At 41.7% G+C, this 18,431-nt stretch overlaps 2 protein-coding genes across 2 annotated transcripts; both read left to right on the top strand.

Moving 5' to 3' along the window:
* The first annotated feature begins 2,236 nt into the window (after positions 1–2,236).
* Positions 2,237–4,676, top strand: LOC116313833 (nuclear factor 7, brain-like). Its single transcript, XM_031731649.2, has 2 exons — positions 2,237–2,509; positions 2,611–4,676. The coding sequence occupies exon 2, from the start codon at positions 2,628–2,630 to the stop codon at positions 4,014–4,016; it is 1,389 nt and encodes a 462-aa protein (XP_031587509.2). The 5' UTR covers positions 2,237–2,509; positions 2,611–2,627; the 3' UTR covers positions 4,017–4,676.
* A 10,575-nt stretch (positions 4,677–15,251) lies between these two features.
* LOC116313835 (nuclear factor 7, brain-like) lies at positions 15,252–17,338 on the top strand. The gene is made up of 2 exons (XM_031731650.2): positions 15,252–15,376; positions 15,478–17,338. The coding sequence occupies exon 2, from the start codon at positions 15,495–15,497 to the stop codon at positions 16,884–16,886; it is 1,392 nt and encodes a 463-aa protein (XP_031587510.2). The 5' UTR covers positions 15,252–15,376; positions 15,478–15,494; the 3' UTR covers positions 16,887–17,338.
* Positions 17,339–18,431: the final 1,093 nt, after the last annotated feature.

Below are 18,431 nucleotides of genomic sequence, written 5' to 3'. Positions count from 1 at the left end.
TTCTACAGTCATTGGTTGTGATATACTAGTATGTAGTTTATTTATTATACAGTTGTGATAACTTGAATGCTTAATTATTTTGGTATAACTGAGGCATAAACATAGTCCAGTAAACAAACTCAGTATTATTGAATAAACAATACAGTCACAGTGTAATCTTATGTAGGTCAAAGTGGTTTACAAAGTCAAATATGTGTGTACACAGCTATAAAACCACAGTCTTCTGTGTCAGGCTGGAAACTAAAAAATTGAAAATTTAAACTGCCTACTTTTAAATTCATGAATATTGAAAGCGATTGGTCTACAGAAGTGACATTTTTTGTTTTCCAAGTGCAAAAATGTTCAGGGGAGAGTTGTTGATGCTTATCTCCAAATGTCCTCGGTGAAATCATAATGGCTGTGAGTCAGGCTTTGGGCTCGGACTCCTCTCACTTAAATAAGTCTAGATCAAAAAGTAATCATCTGTTCTCTTATGATTCCCATAATTCTTTTTAACATGCTACTGTGCATGAGTGGCGATGATGAGGGGGGGGAAAAGCAAGATGCACACATACTAGGATGGTAGTGTGGTGACTGCAAGCTCGAAAGCTTTACAAGGAAAACCCGACATCGCCACCCTGGAAATTTCACCCATATCTAGTTCAAAACTACAATGATTACCAAGGAGGCACTCAGGTCCGTTATACTTCAGAAACAGACGTGGTTCAGAGTGCAAGATAGCTCACTGACAGCTATTTAAAACAGACAAGAAAGGCACCATTAATTCAGTTCTAGACCTTTAGCTCAGTGAGCAGAATCACCAATTCACATATACGTCTCACCTCTACACACTTTCACTAAGGTGCAGTCAAACCAGGCGTACATGGATAACCACCACACACAGAAGGTCCCATCACCAAGGTTCCCGGTCATGCCCACTTTGGGCTTTCAGCTTCTGAATAAGGAAAACATCCAAAACATGAAAAAAGTCGCCCTCTGTAGTTACTGCAAAAACACTGGTTATCTGCAGCTACAAGAGGAACTCCTGTCAGTGGTGTGACACAAAATTAAGAATTTTCACAATATTCAGAAACAAAATGTACAAAACACAAAATAAACTGCATCTCCAATTTAGAGCAAATGAATGATCTATTTAATCTATTAGTATTGTGGAGTTAAACCACAGTTGGCAAAAGTATAGATGTTCTGTACTTGAATTAAGGTAAAAAAAAATACCACTGTTAAAAAATACTCTAGTAAAAGTTGTAGTACTGGTTCAACTTCTTTACTCAAGTAAAAGTACAAAAGTACAGCTCTGAAATATACTCAAAAAGTAGCTGTTTAGAGGATGTTTCTATTTTTGTGCAAAGCTAACTGAACCTTGTGCTTTATTGACATAATGATAAAATAAGGAACAGCTGTGGTCCACTCTTGAGCTCTGGCAACTTTCACTCATTCCTGTTCAAGGTGGCAAAGATCACAGGCTGTTAAGATCTGCAGACTGAATTCATTTCCCCTGACAATCGCTTACTATGTATATCTGTTAGGGGGTGGTAAGTAGGATGTATTATCTACAGTTTGGTGTATAGTAGGGTGGACACTGGATGACTATTTTCCCTCTTGTGTTACAGGCCTACACACTGCTGCTGTCTTGTAGCCTTGTTGTTGCTTTTCAATCATTTATGGACTGGCATTGTTCCTTGTTTTATGGTCTTTTTTTTTTTTACTCTCAATTGTTTGTTATACTTTAATCATGCTTTTAAAAGGGATTGTATCTTAGAGTGTATGTTCCTGTTTCTTTTATGTCTCATTTACTCAGTAGTTTGGTGTTTTATGTCTTGTTCTTATACGTTTTGTTGATTTTCTTTTAGTGGAGGTATGGCCGCTTGTTGCGGGGGGCTACGCACTGTCACAGAGAGTAAAATGACTCATCCTGCAGAATGTACTATCTCAGGTTTACTAGTACTAGGCTTACTAGTACTATCACACCAGTGAACATCCAGGGTTTGGACATTGAAACAGTGGAGTACAACAAATACCTGGGTGTTCACCTCTATAACAAACTGGACTGGTCCACAAACACAAATGCATTCTGCAAAAAGGGTCTAAGCCGTCTCCACCTGCTACGGCGGCTGAGATCTTTCGGGGGTGAACAGGACTCTCGGAAGGACGTTTTACGACACTGTGGTGGTGTCCGCTATTTTTCTATGCTATGGCCTGCTGGAGTGGTGGAATGGCAGAGAGGGACGGGGATACTTAACAAACTGGTCATGATCATACAATCCTTGAAATACACATTATGAATGAAGCAACATTAGTCAAAGGAAAGAAGCTCCGCCTCTCACGTCATTCAAATGCGACAAACCAGGAAACAGGATGTTCTTCTTCCCTCATAAAGAGAGACGCGCAGACGATCAGACAGGTTTCAGACGAAACTAGCAGCTTCCTCTTAGTGAGTCCAGCTACAGGAGACAAAAGTGGAAAACTCCAACACTACTGCTTCAAGCTGCTGACGCTCCACACACTGAATGTGAGTTTGAGCAAAAACACGACTCAAAGGAAGTTTCAGTGAAGGTGGTAGAGGAGGGAGGGGAGCCAGGACTGACTGTACTTCCTGTCTGCTGTTTTCAGCTTCACTCACAGACTCAATGGCTTCCAGATCAGAGGAGGATCTCTGCTGTCCGGTCTGTCAGCAGGTCTTCAGAGATCCTGTTCTTCTGTCATGTAGCCACAGCTTCTGTAAAGACTGTCTGAAGAGATGGTGGAGAGAGAGACCAACACACGAGTGTCCAGTTTGTAAGGAAATATCAGTTTATGATCCACCTTTAAACCGAGCTTTAAAGAACCTGTGTGAGTCGTTCTTACAGGAGAGAGATCAGAGAGCTTCAGAGGCTCTCTGCAGTCTGCACTCTGAGAAACTCAAACTCTTCTGTCTGGACCATCAGCAGCCAGTGTGTGTCGTCTGCAGAGACTCAGAAAAACACACCAATCACAGATTCAGACCCATCGATGAAGCTGCACAACAACACAAGAAGGAACTTCAGGAAACTCTGGAGTACTTAAAGAAGAGGTTAAGATTTTGTGAAGAAGCTCAAGTGAAGTTTGATCAAACAGCAGAACACATTAAGGTCCAGGCCCGACACACAGAGAGGCAGATTAAGGAGCAGTTTAAGAAGCTTCACCAGTTTCTAGCAGAGGAAGAGGAGGCCAGGCTGGCTGCTCTGAGGGAGGAAGAGGAGCAGAAGACTGGGATGATGAAGGAGAAGATGGAGGCTCTGAGCAGAGAGATAGCAGCTCTTTCAGACACAGTCAGAGCCACAGAGGAAGAGCTGAGAGCTGAAGACGTCTCATTCCTGCACAACTACAAGGCTGCAGTGGAAAGAGTCCAGCGCTGCCCCCTGCTGGATGATCCACAGCTGCCCTCAGGAGCTCTGATAGACCAGGCCAAACACCTGGGCAACCTGACCTACAACATCTGGAACAACATGAAGGACATGGTCTCCTACACTCCTCTCATTCTGGACCCAAACACTGCTCATCCACACCTCATCCTGTCTGAAGATCTGACCAGTGTGAGACGAGGAGGAGAAGAGAGGCAGCAGCTTCCTGATAATCCAGAGAGGTTTGAGAGTTATGGCTCTGTCCTGGGCTCTGAGGGCTTTAACTCAGGGACTCACAGCTGGGATGTCGAGGTTGGAGACAGTAAAGGGTGGGGACTGGGTGTGTCAGCAGAGTCTGTGCAGAGGAAGCAGCACATATGGGCTGGATTATGGGAAATGGGGTTTGGTTCAGGTAAATATTCAGCATGGTCACCATCATCGTTTACGGATCTCTCAGTAGAGAAGAAGCTCCAGAGGATCAGAGTGAATCTGGACTGGAACAGAGGAAAGCTGTCGTTCTCTGATCCTGATACTAACACACACATACACACCTTCACACACACTTTCACTCACAGGATGTTTCCATTCATTGAAACTGATGGTAAAGTGAAGGTGTTGCCGTTGAAGGTGTCAGTGTCAGTGAAGCAGATGAGTTGAGGATGATGATATTTCTAATGTTGTTTCCTGTCAGTGAATTGAAGCTGTTAAACTGCAGCTGTCCTCCTGCTGCCCTGTTGGTCCAAAGCTCTTTGTTTCTCTTTTAGTTCTCTCTGTTTCTGCTGTCCACCTTTTCACATACCATGGTAAGAAAAAAAAGTGAAAGTAAGTGAAACAACTTCAAACACAAACTGACATTAAGAAAAAATTAATCAGTGCCATAGTTATTCAATGACAGTGATTAAGTATACATGAAAGTACAGAAACTTTTCAACTCTCACATTACCTTAAATGTCATGCATCCATGGAAGTTTCACTTCCTGTTTTTTCCATATCATCTCCAGCTCTGCCGTCTTATTTTAGAACTCTTCTATCTTTGCATGATGTACAGTTTAAAATAATCAGTTTTTCTTGTATGGGGCCCTGGTGCCAAGAAATGCCAAGGAAAGGTGGGCAGGAGAAGTGATGACGAACAATGAAAAGAGAAATGTGGTGCACTAAGACTCAACACCACATTGCACTAGTCTCTTCAAAGTGTGATGCCAGATGTTTGACGTGTTAAAACTAAAATGTTGAGAAGATGTGCATCTTACTTCACCACTTTTTCTCACCCTATTGTTTCATGTGTGTCATTTAAATAAGAACAGCATGTGAAAATTATCTCATCGTCACATTTCTCTCCATTGTGTTTTATTAGGTGCTTTATAAATAAAGTTGGATTGGATATTGAATCTGTAATGATCAACATGAATATCACTGTAAAAACGCAGCTATTGATCAACCCATGTTAGTGTCATTCAAGTATCTAGGGTGGAACAGTGTGTACTAATGCAGCTCTCCTCTAGATAAATCTGGCACTCCACCTGAGTTTTAATCCTCAGAACCCCATGCGCAGTACACTGATAGTAATTTCTATCAGTGTAAGTGTTGTACCTTACATCATACAAATATCCATCCTCCTTCAGGCTCCTTTCACTGATTTGAATTGCCTCACAGTTTACAGAGAGGAACACATGTGTGAACATGTTTATGCCTGCCACTCGCTCCTTCCTCAGTTCTGCTGTTAATCTGCTGTTGAGCTGTCAATTTGTTTCTCTTGCCAGAATTTTGATTCTTTGTGAATAAATTATTGTTGACTGCAGAAGATCACCCTGGGATTGAAGCTTCAGAAGCACAGTCATTTGCCCCACTCAATCAATAGCCTATAAAATTAATCACTTTTTTTTTCTCATATTTTCCTGAAAAATAGTGATCCGATGACTCACTCTACACTGCATGTCTCAGTTTTGACAGCATGTGTGCTCTTCCTGCATGTCCCAACCTTTGATGGATATGGCATAAAATCAGTGTTGACACATGCGTGTCCTTTGTCAAAATTGCAGGATGCTTTACCTCCATAGGCATGGCTGCTTTATTCAATTGGCCACCCACTCTGAGGATTCCCACATCCAATACTGGATCAGGTTTGTAGAGACAACTTCCCTTGGAGACTCTTTTGAGGCCATTTCTGATTAAAGCCATTTCAGTTTTAAATTTCTGTTGCTGTGCATATTGAATAATAGTTTGTTCTGCCTTTGCTAAATCTTCTGGAGTAATATTTCCTTTCTTCATAGTGGTCTTAAATATTTCCATTCTTATCTCCACTTCTTTCTTTCTTATTCAAACCTGCAGCAAGCAACTCTTTCCTCTTCTGTGCCAGCAACACGGCCTCTTTCAGCTTTACAAACCAGGCTACAGAGATTTTAAGTTTTGCCCAAGATGAGAAGTAATGGATAAGATAGTTGGTAGGATTTTGTAATTCCTTCACAATGACATTCATTGTCAGGTCCTTTTTGACCTCTGGGTCATCTGCAGAAATTACACTGTACTCCACATCCAGTTTAGGCCATTCCTCCTCTGACTTATAGAGAAATTCTGGCCCATTTATCCATCTCCTACATTTGAGGAAATCCCCAGCTCTCATGCCTCTGGATGCGTCATCTGCAGGACTCTCCTTGGAAGAAACATATCTCCACTGATTCACATCTGTTGCTTCTCGAATGACAGCAATTCTGTTTGCAACGAAAGTATTAAATCTTTTGGTTTCATTGGAGATGTATTTCAGTACTGTTGTACTATCAGTCCAAAAAATAGATTTTTCCAACCTTACCTCGAGCTCTTTTTGTAGAAGCATATTCACTCGAACTGCAACAAATGCAGCCATCAATTCCAACCTGGGAATTGTAGTTTGCTTGAGAGGAGCAACTCTAGCTTTTCCCAGGATTAAAGCAACATGCATGATGTTATTCTTTTCCAACTTTAAATATGACACTGTTTTTACAGCATAAGGTCCACCTTCCACACTGTTAATCGCCTTCCATGGCTCCAAAACGTTGGAAGCATCAGTGCCTATCAATAGCTCCACATCTGCATCAATGTTGTGAAGTTTAACAGTTTTAAGATGAGGCCACTAATCGATGTCGCCTTGCTGGGGAATATTTACCATAGAAACTGGCATGGTCTTTTGAGTCAAAACATCTGGCAACGCCATGAAATCATTTGTTTTCAAACCAGACACTTCCAGACCAGACAGAACTTGTGCACTAACAATCCTATTTTGACTCATTGTTCTCAAAAGGATATTGGTCTTTTTACCTTTTAGATTCAGTCTTTTTGCCAGGGTTTCTGTACAGAATGTACCTGAACTTCCAGGATCCAAAAATGCCTAGGTTTGCACAATTTTATTGCTCTTTTGGCTCTTAACTTGAACTGGAACTATAAGAAAAACTGCATCAACTTCACGACCGGCCCCAATATGCCCACATGTCTGAGTGGTTGCAGTTGAAAAGTTGACATTAGAGCTTGTCATCTGTTGAGTTGTTCTGAGGACGCACCTGGATCTTTTCGCTCTATATGAAGAACCCGGGTGTTTTTGGTGACACACGTTGCAATCCAAACGACTCCTACAGTCTTTGCTTGTGTGACCAACTTTTGAACAACCGAAACAAATTCCCCTTTCCTTGATAAAAGTCAACTTATCCCGATGCATTTTAGGTTTAAACTGCTTACAATTCTCTAGTAAATGATTGCTGGGTGAACAAAACAAACAACCATGCAGAACAGTGGATTTTGTTCTGCTTCCTGTGGATTGAGATTTGACTCCTGGAACTGTACTGACATTAGTGGCAAAACTACTTCCCTTTTTTCTTTGCTTGGTGGAATTTGAAACTTTAAAGCTGCTTCCAGATTGTGAGTCTTGGATGTTGCCAAACACTGGATCTGATGCTACTTTCACCTGTTTTATTATTAAGGCAACCAGATCAGTAAACACTGCTCTGTGACCATTTTGTTCTTGCAGTTCATAGGCAACAACTCTCCATTTTTCCCTCAATTTGTATGGAAGTTTCATAACAATCAATCAATAGAATATCTTTTCTTTAATGCAGCGAGTCGCTCCATGAGTGCTATCTTGTCAGCCGCAGCTTTAATGCGTGCAGAAGAAGTCGATGAAATTCGACTTTGCTGTGACAATGTTTTTGAAGGTGGCTTCATAATTAAATAAATAAATAAATAATAATACATTTTATTTATTGGCGCCTTTCAGACCCTCAAGGTCACCTTACAGTAACACGTAAAGAATACCATAAAAAAATAAGAAAAATGTATATATAGCAAACATGGTAAGATAAAATTTAGACATAAACAGTCATAAAAATATAAAAGCAAATATAAAAACTGAGCAAGGTAAAAATGGCCTAAGACAGATCAGGTGTATGCAATTCTAAATAGATTAGTTTTGAGACGTGATTTAAAAGTGGTGAGACAGTGTGTCGTCCATGAGCAAGTGGAAGTGCATTCCAGAGTCTCGGGGCAGAACAACTAAAGGCTCTGAGTCCAATGGTAGTCAGCTGAGCAGGTGGAATAGACAGAAGGGTAGCTGAGGAAGAGCGGATTGTACGAAGGGGTGAGTATGTATGGAGAAGATCGGATAGATATGGAGGAGCAAGGTTATGAAGCGCTTTGAAAGTGAGAAGCAGGATCTTGAAATTGACACAGAGGTGAATTGGGAGCCAATGGAGCTGTTTAAGAACAGGTGTTATATGTTCAGTGGATCTAGTTCTGGAAATAATACGAGCAGCTGTATTTTGAAATAACTACAATTTATGGAGGGATTTATGAGGCAGACCATAGAGAAGAGAATTACAGTAATCCAGACGAGATGTGACAAGAGCATTGACAAGTATGGCGGTACTGTGTGGTGTGAGTGAGGGACGAAGACGGTTAATATTACGGAGATGAAAGTAGGAAGACCGAGTGATATTATTTATATGTGCTGTGAAGGACAGAGTGCTATCGAGAATGACACCAAGACTCTTAACCTGAGGGGAGGGTGTGACAACAGAGTTATCGATGGATAACGAAAGACTGGTTGGAACTGTAGTCAGTTTTGATCTGGTGCCTATTAAAATGAATTCTGTTTTATTGCCATTAAGTATAAGAAAGTTGTGAGTAAACCAGACCTTGATTTCACTTAAACAGTCAGAAATGGATGTGGGTGGGAGAGTAGCTGTGGGTTTGGAGGATAGGTAGAGCTGGGTGTTATCTGCGTAGCTGTGAAACTGTTATGCTTCCTAAAAATGTTATGTTATGCTTCCTAAAAATATTACCCAGGGGTAGGAGATAGATGATAAAAAAGTAAAGGACCCAGGACAGAGCCTTGGGGTACACCGGAATTAATTGGAGTAGATACTGATCTGTGAAGAAGTAATTGAACAAACTGTGACCGGTCAGAGAGATAAGAAGTAAACCAGGCGAGTACTGTACCATTGATGCCAATAGATGCTAATCTGTGAAGAAGGATGCGGTGGGAGATAGTATCAAAAGCTGCTGTAAGGTCAAGGAGAATGAGGATGGATTTAAGTTCAGAATCAGCTGCAAACAGAAGATCATTGGTGATTTTTACTAGGGCTGTTTCTGTACTGTGACATGAACGGAAGCCGGACTGAAACTGTTCGTACAAGTTATTTCCAGTAAGATGACAATGAACCTGTGCAGCCATTATCTTTTGAAGAATTTTTGCTAAGAAAGGGAGATTTGAAATTGGCCTGAAATTATTTAGATTGGAGGGATCCGAACCATTCTTTTTCAGTATTGGGGTTATTATTGCAGTTTTAAGAGAAGAAGGAACAGAACCAGATATAAGCAATCAGTGGAGCAAGAGATGGGAATGAGAGTTTAACAAGATTTGTCGGCAGTGGATCAAGTTTACACATTGATGACTTTAAGTTAGTAATTATGGAAGATAGCTGAGTTATTGTGGGAAGTTCAAAATTGGATAGAGAGAATGGCAGCTGAGAAGGACAAAAAATGAGGATTGAACAATTGACCATTCCACAGGACGAGGGCAATTGATGGTAAAGATTCTTAATCTTGGTATAAAAAAAGTCCATAATTTTTTTGCAAACTGCGGCAGAGTGTGTATGTATAGCAAAGGTATCTGGGGGTTTAACAATATTATGCAATGTAGAAAACAAAGTGCAAGTGTTTCCTTCAGTGGATTCAATAACAGAAGTGTAGTAAGCAGATTTAGCATGATGAATAGCTTCTTTATAATGTTGTATATGACTGAGATACATGTCCTTGTGAATAGTAAGTCCTGTTTTCCTGGAGAGACGTTGCAGGCGGCGTCCAGTAGCTTGAAGTTGGCGAAGTTCAGACGAGTACCATGGCGCAGAGCGAGAAAAAGAAACAGGTCGAGTTTTTTGGGGAGCCAAGGTATCTAAGAGGTTGATAAGTTCATTGTTATAGTGAGATACCAGGTCGTCTATGGAAGCTGAGGCATCAATGGTAGGTGAATTATTAATGCCATGGGAAAGAGCTGATAAATCAATGCCCCTAATATTTCTTAAAGTAATTGAGCAGTTTTGTTTATTTTTGTATAGTGGGAGACTAGCATTGAATAAAACTAATTTATGGTCTGAAAAAGGCATGTCCAATACAGCACAATTCTTAGGGGTGACACCAGTACAGGAAACAAGATCCAAAATGTGTCCTTTGGAGTGTGTGGGAACGTCCATATATTGGTGTCAGCTACAATTGTCCAGACAGGATATAAAATCTCTTGTGGTTGAATTTGATGTGTTGTCCATGTGGATGTTAAAATCGCCTGGCAGTAGTATATTTGGAGATAAGAGTAGGATTTCAGCAAGAAAGTTAGAAAAATCAGTTAAAAAGTCAGAGTTGATTTTAGGTGGATGGTAAACAGCAACTAATACTGTGGGGGTTGGTCCATTAATTTTAATCAGCATGGATTCAAATGAGGAGTAGGCAGGAGCAGAAAGAGAGGATACCTTATACTTGCTGTTGTACAGGATCGCAAGGCCACCCCCACGTCCTGACACACGGGGCTGGCAGGTGTAAACAAAACCAGGCGGAGTAGTCAGGTTGAGATCGGCAAAATCATTTGGACGCTGCCAGGTCTCCGTCAGACATAGAAAGTCCAGGTTATGATCATTAAGAAGATCATAAACAAGAGGTCCCTTGTTGGAGAGGGATCGGACATTAAGCAATCCGACGGAAATGGGATAGTCACCGCTAGCTTTGCAAGCCGACCGGGCAGGGCTAGTAAGCACACTACGGTCAGCAGTCCATCCACCAGGCTTCCTAGCGGAGCGGTGGTGAGATGACCACAGGGATGGTATCGAGTTCCTGCTGTCGATCCTGTAATTCGTCTGGATCCGCGGTGGACATACTTTTGACGCGGGCGCCAGGCGATGCCAGGGTGTAGCAATGAAGCCGGCGGAAAGGTCAAGAGATGCTGGAAGCGCAGAAAGAGTAGCCCTGATGTCGAGTTCCTCAGCATGGAGGAGATGGACCGGAGTATGGACTGCAGAACAAACCCAGCAAGAAAAGCTTGGAAGAGCAGCACCTTAGCAGTAGTCATGATGTAATACCAGCTATCCGAAGACAGCGCAGCGGCTAGCAGCTGATGCTGACAGCTGGTGCTAACAGCTGATGTTAACAGCTGACAGTAAATGTGTCCAAGGCACGCCAGCCAAACAGGTCAGGCAGGGAAGCACCTTACCTGGCAGACAGTGGGTTCAGAGAATAAAAACAAACACAAACTTTTGTACTAAGCAGTAAGTACAGACTGTATACAGAGGGGAGCAGCGGCAGCCAAACATGCCAGCGTCCACTCCCACAGAGGCCTTTACACTTGAGATATTAGAGACACTGTTTTCAGGATTTATTTCATCCAAATTGTCAACAGCTTGATCATCAAAAGCAGTATTGCTTTGTTCAGTATCAGCTGCTTCCTGCAACCAAACCTTTACTTTGTCCATAAAAACCGAGAATGCTGTCACCTTAGACTGAAAATGTGCGGTTTGCCTTTTCACTTCATCTTCCGGCAGTGGCAAACTTAAAAAAAGATTCTTGCAAAGTGTTTGCATCTTGATAGTATTTAATAAATTTCCCAAATTCAGAAAACACTTCCTTAACATTCTCATGTGAGGTCATTAACGCGGAAATTTTCCCCATGTACTTAGATGCTTGCTTACACATTGAACTCCGCTTTTCTTGGCATGTCTTTATATACAAATCCAAACCTTTTGGTGTAAATTTGATGCTTCTTTTCTCTGCTTGCATCTTGTTTACCCTGTTGTTTACTCTTAATATTCAACATTTTTATTGTTCTCTTGGCCTATTTCAAACATTCTAAAGATGCACAGCACGCTGAGACTCCATAGCATAAAGCACAAACATGACATCCATTTACAAATTTCAAAAATAATAAAAAATAAAGAACAAATACTTGTTTTATGAGTTTTCATCTTTTAACTTTATGCATCAAGCAAAAATTTAATTATATTCAACATTCTCTGACTGGAAGAAATTTGTTTAACATTTAAACCTATTTTCTGCACATTCCAGTACATAAATTAGGTTTTTGTGTTTACACTCACTCTTTCAAATACATGTAAAACACAGCAGAAAATAAATAGCCTCAAAGACTCAGTGGCACTGAGTTCTGTCGCTCTTAAATCTATTTTCACCTGTTTAGCAGGAGTGGGAGGGGTAAAGGTGCAGGTGTGCTGCAGCGGTCATGTCAGTGGAAAGTTCTGGCAGTTTCTCTGTAAATTTCACATTCCGTGGCAGCGTACTTGGTGCTCGCTCAGAGGTCTAGGGGGGGTTTTAGCTGTTAAAAGAAGTTTTCTTCCCACACAGTGTACAGTGGACGCTAATTTTTTTTTGTCACTTTTTACGGAATCAAACTCAAAGTAAGATCAATACTTCCACACTTTAAATGCTGCGTGGTCATACTCTCTCCCGCATTTGTCGTATTATCTATTATTGATCTGCACACGTCTGCTACTACGAACGTTGCACTCGATTACGTCATTGTCATGAGACACAAACAAAATCACAGTTTACACAGTAACGCAGCGTGCTTACGGAAAAGTAACATTAATCTAATTACCTTTTTTGCACATGTAATCCCTCACTTTGCTCGTTACTTGAAAAAAGTAATCGGACTACAGTAACACGTTACTGCCCATCTCTGCTCCTCACACATGGAGTGGAGCAGAGAGATATTGTGAACATTATGTTGCTATTAGTGCATCGAAACCTTCCTCCTCCCAGGAGTCCCGCTGAACATGATCAGACAGAGAAGCTGACAGGGAAAACATCACCATCACTGGTACTTTTCAGCCTTGATCACAGTCTGTGTTTCAAACCTTTGCAGACCTGTAAGCTGTTACTGTGGCAGGTGTGAAATCCATTAAACTGCTCAGCCTTTGAGCTTTGAGCTGTATTTTTTCCTGCTCTGAATGTTCCTCTGTGAGGCGACTGTGTGTTGAATCACTATTAGCAGTCCTAATGATTTCCCTTTTGTTTACATACATCGAAAAACTACACAGAACTTTGTAGAAATGACCTGAATCGATGGGTCTTTTTCAGTGATGGGAATAACGGCATTACAAGTAACAGCGTTACTTTTTTCAGTTTCATCTAATTACTATTCCTATTGTTACAACACCATTACCGTTACTAACAAGAAATTGCAATGCAGTCACGTTACTATTTTTCCTCAAACAGACGATTGAAGCTCTGTTCAGCTTACCGCAACTTGTATCAGTTGCACAGAAGTAGCTGTAAGTAATCTGGGTGTTACAGCTTTAAGCAGCTGCGCGCTCCCACGGAAAGTGATTGCCATCCACTCCCGCGGATGGCAATCACTTTCTGGCATCATCTGGCACAACACCTGGAGCTAAGGGGGTGCTGTGCCAAAAAGTGATTGTCTGCCAGAACAATCGCATGAGTGGCTGCTGTTTGACTGAGGAAGAATAAAGTAGTCGTGGTAAGCCAATCACATGACATCACTTGAAGACAAAGCAACAAGGTGATATATACCAGTTTTTAATTGTGTTGATAGGCCACGTAAAACCAGAGTCATGATAAACAATATATACGCGGCGTTTTTTCCTCAATAGTTTTGTCACATTTACTGTCTAAGGACAGCGCTAGCAAGCACTCTCTGCTTATGACCAAAAACCAAAAAAACAAAACAAAGAACAGCCCGTTCTTGTTGGTGGAAAAATGCACCATGTCGACCAATCAAAAAATGATATGGCGACATGAGATTTGGTTGTTTAGGAAGAGGAGGAAGTTTTAGGAATGACGGTGAGAGAGAGAGAGAGCAGAAAGAGAGAGAGCGAGTTTTGAGATGTGAGATTTGTGACGTTTAGCGTGTTTGGAGTGTGTAGTTAATGTGTTGTCTTGTGTAGTTAGTGTGTAGTGTTGTGGATAGTTTTGTGTTGTGTGTCAGAACAATGAGGCGACTGCTGTCTCCAGGTAGAAACAGCAGTGATACACCTGCTGCTGTCAGACCTGCAGGTATCAGGCTGTGATGTTCTCCTTTATAGTGGACAGAAATTATGTTTTTGGAGTGGCACAAATAATTTGTGTGGCATCTTATTAAATGCAAAACAGCTGATTGTTCTGTAAATTGTTTGAAATGGTTATTTAAAAAATCAAGGTAAAAGGTAAATGGATGCAAATAACTTTGTTGTTTGCAAAACTTGTGCATAGGATTTTAAAATTGACAAATTATATTTGCAGTTTAGGTTATTAAACATGATTCATTAAATATGTTTGTGGTTGTTACAGTAAAAATATCACTTTTTCTACTCTGATTTTATGTTTTTTGTCTGATTTTAGATCAATTGTGTTAATACAGTATGTCAACATGAAAACATGACTGTAAATTCAGACACGAGAGGTTGTGCTGAAAAGAATGATACCAAACAAGGCAAAGTAAAGTTTTTAAAGGTGAAATGTGGAGGGAAAATCAAAAGTAGTTAAAAATGGCCAATTATACCCTGGACCCCAGAGGGTTAAACGTTTTTTTTAAGTAAAGCAATAGTTAGACACACAGTCTCACAGCCTCACATACTGGGGTCTCCTGGTAAGAAACAAAACAAACAAACAAAAAACAAAACATGACTTTCACAGTGCACCTGGAGCTCTCCAGTTGAGAGAAGGCCCAGTGCAGCAGGTAGATGACAGCGTCATCCACCCCGATGTTCGGCTGGTAGGTAAACTGCAATGGGTCAAGATCTCTCCCGACTAGTGAACGAAGGTGGTGCAGTATGATCCTCTCCATGGCCTTCATCAGGTGTGAAGTCAGGGCAACGGGTCTGAAGTGGTTCGGCTCGTTGTGGTGCATTGTCTTTGGGATCGGCACAATGCAGTAGGTTTTCCACAGAATGGGGACCCTCTGCAGACTGAGACTGAGGTTAAAGATGTATGTGATAACCTCACAGAGTTGATCTGCACAGTCCCTCAAGGGTCTGGGGCTAATTCCATCTGGGTCTGTGGCCACAAACTGAATGCACCTTAAAACCACCTGTGTTGGAGCGGCTACATGGAGTGGTTGTGTAATCACAACCACTGCTGGAACCTGACAAATAACTAGATAAAAGTCTGGAAGAAAATCTGCCAAACAGCTGCATGACTGAGTCACAATTTTCTGAGCTTCAGAAAAGGCTTCATGTTGTGACATGTGAAACCGAAATGGAGTTAAACCTGTTTTATACCTTTGATGTAAAAGAAGGATGACAGTTTAACACTGGAATTAACATACCTGAGATTCAGGCGAAAAGAAACATTTAACAGAAAGGTGCCATGAAGATCCGCCCATCACCTGATACACCTGGGAAAAACCAGTAAATACGATGTTATTCAACCTCAGTACAGACATATGCAGACGGAGTTCAGACCAAACTAGCAGCTTCCTCTGAGTGAGTCCAGCTACAGGAGACAAAAGTGGAAAACTCCAACACTGCTGCTTCAAGCTGCTGACGCTCCACACACTGAATGTGAGTTTGAGCAAAAACACGACTCAAAGGAAGTTTTAGTGAAGGTAGTAGAGGAGGGAGGGGAGCCAGGACTGACTGTACTTCCTGTCTGCTGTTTTCAGCTTCACTCACAGACTCAATGGCTTCCAGATCAGAGGAGGATCTCTGCTGTCCGGTCTGTCAGGAGGTCTTCAGAGATCCTGTTCTTCTGTCATGTAGCCACAGCTTCTGTACAGACTGTCTGAAGAGATGGTGGAGAGAGCAAATAACACACGAGTGTCCAGTTTGTAAGAGAAGATCTTCAAGGGAAGAACCACCTTTAAACCGAGCTTTAAAGAACCTGTGTGAGTTGTTCTTACAGGAGAGAGATCAGAGAGCTTCAGAGGCTCTCTGCAGTCTGCACTCTGAGAAACTCAAACTCTTCTGTCTGGACCATCAGCAGCCAGTGTGTGTCATCTGCTGTGCCTCAGAAAAACACACTAGGGACAGATTCAGAGCCATCGATGAAGCTGCACAACAACACAAGAAGGAACTTCAGGAAACTCTGGAGCCCTTAAAGAAGAAGTTAAAGGTTTGTGAAGAAGTTCAGGTGAAGTTTGATCAAACAGCAGAACACATTAAGGTCCAGGCCCGACACACAGAGAGGCAGATTAAGGAGCAGTTTAAGAAGCTTCACCAGTTTCTAGCAGAGGAAGAGGAGGCCAGGCTGGCTGCACTGAGGGAGGAAGAGGAGCAGAAGAGTGGGATGATGAAGGAGAAGATGGAGGCTCTGAGCAGAGAGATAGCAGCTCTTTCAGACACAGTCAGAGCCACAGAGGAGGAGCTGAGAGCTGAAGACGTCTCATTCCTGCACAACTACAAGGCTGCAGTGGAAAGAGTCCAGCGCTGCCCCCTGCTGGATGATCCACAGCTGCCCTCAGGAGCTCTGATAGACCAGGCCAAACACCTGGGCAACCTGACCTTCAACATCTGGAACAGCATGAAGGACATGGTCTCCTACACTCCTCTCATTCTGGACCCAAACACTGCTCATCCAAACCTCATCCTGTCTGAAGAGCTGACCAGTGTCAGATATGGAGGAGAGAGGCAGCAGCTTCCTGATAATGCAGACAGGTTTGATTTGTTCTGCTCTGTCCTGGGCTCTGAGGGCTTTAACTCAGGGACTCACAGCTGGGATGTTGAAGTTGGAGACAGTACAGGGTGGGACCTCGGTGTGTTGGCAGAGTCTGTGCAGAGGAAGGGAGACAAACTGTCTGCATTATGGATAATATGGTTATATAAAGGTAAATACTTTGCATGGTCATCATCAGCTGGATCCACTACTCTGTCAGTCCAGAAGAAGCTCCAGAGGATCAGAGTGAATCTGGACTGGAACAGAGGAAAACTGTCGTTCTCTGATCCTGATACTAACACACACATACACACCTTCACACACACTTTCACTCACAGGATGTTTCCATACATTCAGACTGAGGATGAAGTGAAGGTGTGTCCATTGAAGGTGTCAGTGTCAGTGGAGCAGATGAGTTGAGGATGATGATATTTCTAATGTTGTTTCCTGTCAGTGAATTGAAGCTGTTAAACTGCAGCTGTCCTCCTGCTGCCTCGTTGTTCCAAAGCTCTTTGTTTCTCTTTTAGTTCTCACTGTTTCTTTCTGTTTCTGCTGTCCACCTTTTCACATGGAAAATCATTTCACTGTTTCTCACTGAATGACTCCCCAAACTAGATTTGAAATTCTATCAAGTTTCTAATCATTACAAGTGATTCATGTTTCTATTTGATGTGTGTAAATGGAGATGATTTAGTTTGCTGGGATATGGACTGACATGTGTTGAATGGGAGGAGCAGTTTGTTGTTGTCTTCTTGTCTGTTTATGACAACAATAAATATATTGTTGAAACGATGATTCATGTTTAACTCCATATATGAAATGTTTCTGATCTTTGAATTCTGTTTGATTAAAGACTTTCTTCATGACACAAATGAGATTTCAGTGTATTAATAGAACTAAATAAGCTCAGAGTTGAAAGGCTGGAGTATTATGTACGTGCTTCACTGTCAGTATCTTCAGGGGGATTCAAAGTCATGAGATAAACTGGTGAAATCAGCCATATTCACACGAAGGATGACACTGGATCAGGTTGTACAGTTTTATACCCGAGCAACAGCAAGCATTATTATGACTATCTTCTTCCAGAAGTGACATGGCAGTCTCCCTAAAGGTCTTCTCTCCGTTCACGTCCGACCTTGCCTTGCATCTTCTCCTTTTCCTATAAGAAATGGAAAAAGATAACACCTCCCTTGCCTAGCCTTGATTATTAATATTATCTTACTGATTCTATTTAAGTTTGGGATATTCTGTTCGGACTCTCTTGGTCCAGAAAATATCATGATTGTTAACCAGTGTGATGTGCAAGCATGTTGCAAAAACTGGCATTCTAGCTTAATCACAATATTTCAATTCATTCATAGCACTGAATGAAGCTTTTAACCCTCAAAAGTGTTGGGGTGCCAACACTTTAATAGCACATCAAAATGTGTATACCGTATTTTCTGGAGTATAAGCTGCTACTTTTTTCCTAGGTTTTGAACCATGAGGCTTATACAAAGGTGCAGCTATTCTGTGGATTTTTCTTCCACCGCTAGGGGCGCTCTAACCAGAATTAGAATCAAAAACAAGATAGACGAAAAATCAATGCAAAGAAGAATACGCTACTTTTTCTTTAGCAGATAGAACACGCACAACAAATTACCAACAGGTAATTATTTTCAAATCCTCGCCCCTTCATCATGGAAATCACACAAAGAAGTTCGTATGATGCAAGTTTTAAGTTGAAGGCCATCGATCTTGCTATCCAGGAAGGAAACCGCGCTGCTGCACGCAAGCTTAGCGCCAAGGAATCTATGGTGAGACGTTGGAGGCGGTAGCGGGAAGAGCTCATGCAATGCCAAAAATCAAGAAAAGCTTTCAGAGGACAGAAAAGCAGGTGGCCTGAACTTTAAAATGTCCTGGAGGACTGGGTGAACACACAGAGAGCAGGTGGCCGAGGTGTATCCACTGTACAGATCCGACCGA

The sequence above is a fragment of the Oreochromis aureus genome, linkage group 3, assembly GCF_013358895.1.
Source record: "Oreochromis aureus strain Israel breed Guangdong linkage group 3, ZZ_aureus, whole genome shotgun sequence".
Lineage (NCBI taxonomy): Eukaryota > Metazoa > Chordata > Actinopteri > Cichliformes > Cichlidae > Oreochromis > Oreochromis aureus.
Note: the sequence above shows the minus strand (reverse complement) of the source record. Positions and strands in the feature narration are given on the sequence as shown.

Coding starts and splice junctions, on each gene's coding strand:
- LOC116313833 (XM_031731649.2), top strand. CDS start 2,628: ATGGCTTCCAGATCAGAGGAGGATCTCTGCTGTCCGGTCTGTCAGCAG.
- LOC116313835 (XM_031731650.2), top strand. CDS start 15,495: ATGGCTTCCAGATCAGAGGAGGATCTCTGCTGTCCGGTCTGTCAGGAG.